Source organism: Chaetura pelagica, unplaced genomic scaffold (assembly GCF_000747805.2).
Source record: "Chaetura pelagica isolate M959 unplaced genomic scaffold, ChaPel_1.0 scaffold613, whole genome shotgun sequence".
Lineage (NCBI taxonomy): Eukaryota > Metazoa > Chordata > Aves > Apodiformes > Apodidae > Chaetura > Chaetura pelagica.
The window spans coordinates 284,193-289,590 of NW_009952571.1; the positions used below are offsets into that span (position 1 = coordinate 284,193).

Sequence of the window (5,398 nt, forward strand, 5' to 3'; positions counted from 1 at the left end):
ATATATATATATACACAAATTCAGCCCTAGGTAGATAAAGCTGAGTTTGGAAAGTTTGGCTTGAACAATTGGAATTGGCCAAAGTCCCTTTCTGAGCAAACATCCCCAGCAGCGAGGCACTCGCAGGGTGTTGGGATGCGCAGCCTGAAATGACAGATAATATATATATATATATTTTAGATACAATGACCACTCACCCGCAGTGTCGCTGTCACAGGTTCAATGTGTGAAATGTCCCCGGCCGGGCAGGGGGAGGCAGCACGTTCTCAATAATAGCGGCTGTCAAACCCGTCCTGCAGGAATGTGGGCAGTGCCCTCTTCTGGAAAACGATATATATAAAAAAAAGAGTTTAAAATTGGGGAATTGGCCTGAACTGGAAAACTGAACCACTCCAATGACACCACTGGCATCACGGCAGCCAGGAGGCTCTGCTGATTGTGTCTGGTTCTACAGAAAAAGTCCCATATCTGGACACTTCTTGTGGAATAATAACAAGTCTGCACATGCAGCTGTGGTATTTCAATTTAACATCCTGCCTCACTGTCTAAATTAACTTTAAAATGGAGACATCTCCTTATTGCTGGCCAAGAAAGGAAGCACAGCACCTTGGCATGAAGTGTTACTTTCCCATGAGGTTTATACTCTGGTGTAAAGACAACCAGTCTGTAACCACCAGTCAGAGGGTGTCTAATGAAACCTGTAACTCACAGGAGCCTGAAGTCCCTCTACAGAGAGGGGAGAGGAGATGAAGCATGTCCAGGAGGCATTTCCCATCACAGGGAGCATGAATCACCTCAAATTGCATTGCCTATTTCCACTGCCTTCCCAATTGGAACCTTAATTAGGTGCCTGAAGTTAGTGGGGATTAATTTGGGCCCAACTGGATAAACCTGGGTGATGAGGACATGAACCTCATGAAGCTCAAGGATGGTGAGGTGAGGGTGTCCCACTGATGTGTGGTAACGCGGTGGATCAAACAGCCTTTCACAGGCAGCTCTGGTCCCTGTGGAACAGAGATCTTAGCTTTTCAATTCCTCACGTGCCCGAGGGAGGCTGAGAATATCACTGAGTTCCTTCACAGGTACCTGGGTGGGTCAGTTGCCACCACGTTGCACAGGAATGTTGTTTGCATTTAAAAAAAAATAAAAAATGTTAATTTATAGAAAATGCTTGGTATGATTTCTGCAGGTGATCAGAACATCTTAAGGTTTGACAGAGAATGACTCTGCTTTTGAAGGGAACCAGTTTGGAGGGATGTTGTTTACAGGAACCAGGGAGCCCTGTGCTCTAGGTGGATGTTTTCTCACACTTTAAAAACAAGTGGTGCCTTCTGGTTTATTCTGCACATACACGTTTCCCTTGTTGCTGCATAGTTAGAGGGGATGAAGTGTCATCTGCTGTCAGAGGACAGGATAAACAAGTTCCAGGTAATACCTGTGTACTTCTTTCTGCTTTGAAAGCAGATGGTTCCTGAGTGAAAGTGACTTGATAGCAGGGATTTCTCCCAAATTACTGCAGAATTCAGGTATTTGGAAAAAAGTTATTTTTGGAACCTGAACTGCATGAGCTGAGAAACCATCAGGTCTTCCAGTGAACTGAGAAAAATATTTCTATAAGCATGCTTGACTGCTGTAGCAAAATCAGCTTTTTGAACATTTCTGCTGCACTTTCAGGAAATGTTTAGACTGATTTTCTTCTCTTTCTTTTCTCCTCCTCGATGGAAAGGAAGAACTCCATCAGTTGTATCCTTTGGGTGCCTTTCATCCCTCACGTGTGGGAACCTCCCGGCAGACTGGTTGAAATGCATTCCCCATCCTCCTCCTAATCCAGCTGCACAGGGCCATCCTTGGGTTCTCCTTGGAGTTTTCCATCATCAGCACCACCCACAGGAAGCAGACCTGGTAAAACTTTTCTTCAAGGGAAGATGTTTTTGCAGCCCTAGCTGGGGTTTAGCTGTGATTTTGCCCTCTTTGGCCCCAAATCATGCCCAAACCCCTTGAGCCCACCTGCAGTCCCTACAGGGGGGCTGGCAGCCACCATTTACGATCAGATAACTCTTGATTTCCTTAGGAAGCAAGGCTAAGAACTGGATTTGTGGGCTGATGGACACAAGCCCCATGCAGCAGAGCTCCCAGACACTGACACAGCCAACAAGAGGCAGTAAAAGCAGCTTTCCTATTTCCTGTTAATTCACCCTACCTTTACTCCTGCCAAGATCTAAGTCACCTCCTGAGAAGAGACACCCTCAGCTTCCAACATTTCCATGCTCAGAACCTATCTAGTAATTCTTTGCTCCACCTTCCTTCAACTGGAAAAACACAAAAACCTGGTTCTGTTTTAATAAAATGAGCTGCTCTGGGAATGGGAACACATCCAGTGGCTGTGGGTGGTGCTGCCTTCAGAAACTGGATGGGCAGTTCCTGTACAAGATGCCTGGGATGAAGTCCCTGCTTGGAGACATTCAGGAGCAGAGAAGGGAGAATGAAGAGCATTTTGAGTAGAGAAAGACAGATGGGGTAATGATGAAATGTGCACCAATAAATTCCTTGTAGAGATTAAATTGTATTGTTTAAAGCTAAGAACACTGTCATATGGTTGTCAGAAATGGGCAAACTTTCTGGATTCTTGGAGCCACTTTCCAACTTCTCCAGGTGGTGGTGAGCCCCAAGCCATCCTACTCATGCCTTCTACTACTAATGTGCTGCTGTGCCTGAAGAGAAAATGATTCCTTAAGTGTGTCTGTACCTGCCATATAGGAATCATGCCCATCCCTGGAGGGGGGCATGCTCTTGAAGACCTCTCACTGGGAGATACCTCCTATAAATTCAGTGTTTCACCTCCTCTTGCAGTCAGAGAGGGAGCTGGCACAGTTTTACACACACAGACAGACAAATAACTAATAATCACTAAGTATTATCTCACAGTTTTAGTGAGCAGTGAATTAGGGAAGCCTGTTTCTTCAAAATTTACATCTCAAAGTGGAGCTCATGGCCTTTCTCTGGCAGGTAAGATCTCAGCTTTCAGACTTCCCATTGTGTGGGCAGGAACAGGGCCTGTCTGCTTCTCAGGGCCACCTGCTTCCCAACACTGGCAGGACTGGGATGGACCAGAGGCTGCCAACCCTCTGCCAGTGTGCTCAGCGCTGATTTAACAGGTAGAGAAGTTGTCTGGGAAATGTGCTCATGCAACCCCCCCTCATTTCCTTATACTAATGAATCAAATATAGATCTATTTAAAGGAACTAAAGCCAAAAGTGAAACAGCAAGCTTTTAGCCTAACTGGGAGTATTTGGAATCTCCAGTTACTTTCTGAGCCCCACCCAGCAGGCCAGTCATGGCTGAAGCACTCAGTGCAAGAAAAGGCAGGGCAGTGTGTTTGGAGGTTGCTGGAAAGGGAGGGGGCATTATGAAGTGAATCCCACCTCATTGCTCTGAGAAATCCTTGACAAAGAGTTTGCAGCTGTCATCTGTTCCTTTACAGATGCTTTTCTACATAAATGGGGTCTATTACATCTTCTACTTCTTGGCCACTCTGGCAATGATTGTTTATAAAAGTAAGTCACAGGTATCTAACATAGGAGCAGCTCTCTGTTTGTGCCCTGCTGTGGTTTCTTGATACCCCTGCTGCATTTTCCTGGCTTATTTACACTGTGTTATTCCACAGGTCAAGTTTTCAGTTATCCAGATGATTTCTTGATTCCTGATCTTGTCCTGCTTTTCCTGATGGCCATTCTTGAGGTGCTCCAGCTATACTTGGGTATGTCATGTGATCACTGTGCCTTTTCAGTGGGATATAATCAATAACTCTGAAATCAAGTGTATGTCAAAACCTGCCAGTTTAGCAGACTAGCAGGTATTTGGAGACTGTTGTTCCTTTATGTCATTAAAATGTATCTGACTGATCAATAGATTTGGCCAGAGGGTCAAACAGAATTTGCTTCCATATGAAAAATAATCTATAAGAAAAAACCCAGTAATTAGGCTCCCAGAAAGCAATGGAACTGGGACAGCTGGAATGCTGCTCACAAGTGAGTGTGACTGGGGAGAAGGAAGATATTGGAACACAGAGATTTCTGTTCACTGAGGTGATACAGCTCTTTCCAACTGCTCCAGCAACACACACCTGTAACCAATTGGCCAGTTCCAACATCTTCATTTCACTAAGAACAGCATCAGGGGCCTCCTGACCCCTGTCTAGAGCTTGCTGAAACTTCATGGAGTCCTTTTTTACAAAAACAAATTCCTGTGAAAATCTGTGCTCAATATTCCCAAGACATTTAAGCAAGATGGGTCTCTGTTGAATTGAGCTGCCTTGCTGCAGGGGGGAACTGAGCCTGCTGCCCTCCAGCTCTGCTTGTGTTTGCTTGGAGCCTGGTGGATGAAGAAGGAACTGAGCTTCAAGTCTTATGTAGTTAAACAGCAAAATGAGACTAGACTGAAAAGAAGATGCAAGGAGGAGATAAGTGCAGCTTCTCCACAGTGATAGTAATTTGAAATAGGAATAGATCAGCAGGGGATACAGAAGGTTCTATATTGTGTAAGATCTAAAATCAGGATTGGGTGCTTCTGCATGTGCACTGCAGTCACCAGGTGGTCATGCTCACTGAGGGCTGGGGGGAGGTTTGGTGGTTGCCTGAGAAGCTGGGTGATCAACATGGTGGCAGCTTCAGAGCTGACTGTAGTAAGAAGAGGCAGGTGGGGTGGCTGGGTATCAAGGACTGCTCCTTAGATTAACTTCAGTCAGCAAGAATTGGCTTGTCCATTGGCATTGGGGTTTGTTCTTCCATCTCCTGGCACAGCCTTGATTCAGGCCAGTGTCCCAGTGCATTCTGAGCTGTAAGAACCGGAGCCTTTTAGAACAGGAGCACTCCAGCCTTATGGCTTGTGACACTGCCCGAAGCAATCCAAGGCTCCTGGCAGCTTTCTGTTTCCTTCGAGGTTCAAAGGGCAACCTGACAGAAGAGGAGGCTCCCCTGGGGCTCAGTGTGGCCATCACGGTGGGAAGTGTGCTGCTGTCTGTGTACTTCCTGGTGTGGCAAACCTACGTGCTGCGGGCAGACGTCGTCATCAACGCTGTTCTGCTCTGCGCTCATGGGCTGGAGGCAGCACTGAAGGTCGTCGCCATTGCTGCCTTTGTCAGCTAAACCCTAGCAGCTTCCAGCCCCTTTTCTACACATTTCTTCTATACAAGACTGGGTTTATATTTCAAACATTTCCTTCTTTTGCATATAAAAACCTAGTCCTGCTTTCCTCTGCTCCAAGTGCAGGGTATGAGGAGCGGAGATCTCCCTGAATGGCAGGGGAAAGATCCTGTCCAGCAGCTCCACCATCTCATCAGTCAGCTGCTTCATGGGCAAGAGATGTTCAGCAAAACCTCTGTAATGCTTTGGTATCATCA

The 5,398-nt window shown here is 46.1% G+C and overlaps 2 protein-coding genes across 2 annotated transcripts in view; one reads left to right on the forward strand and one right to left on the reverse strand.

Annotated features, from left to right (window-relative positions):
* Positions 1–2,786, reverse strand: part of DEAF1 (DEAF1 transcription factor) — a 19,640-nt gene extending 16,854 nt beyond the window's left edge. Inside the window, exon 1 of the mRNA XM_009993554.1 lies at positions 2,747–2,786. Coding sequence (XP_009991856.1) covers positions 2,747–2,786 — 40 coding nt within the window. The remainder of the gene's footprint in view (positions 1–2,746) is intronic.
* Positions 2,787–2,988: 202 nt separating this feature from the next.
* On the forward strand, positions 2,989–5,144 carry TMEM80 (transmembrane protein 80). The gene is made up of 4 exons (XM_009993555.1): positions 2,989–3,006; positions 3,452–3,554; positions 3,665–3,757; positions 4,939–5,144. Exons 1-4 carry the CDS (start codon positions 2,989–2,991, stop codon positions 5,142–5,144), a joined length of 420 nt encoding a protein of 139 aa, XP_009991857.1.
* Positions 5,145–5,398: the final 254 nt, after the last annotated feature.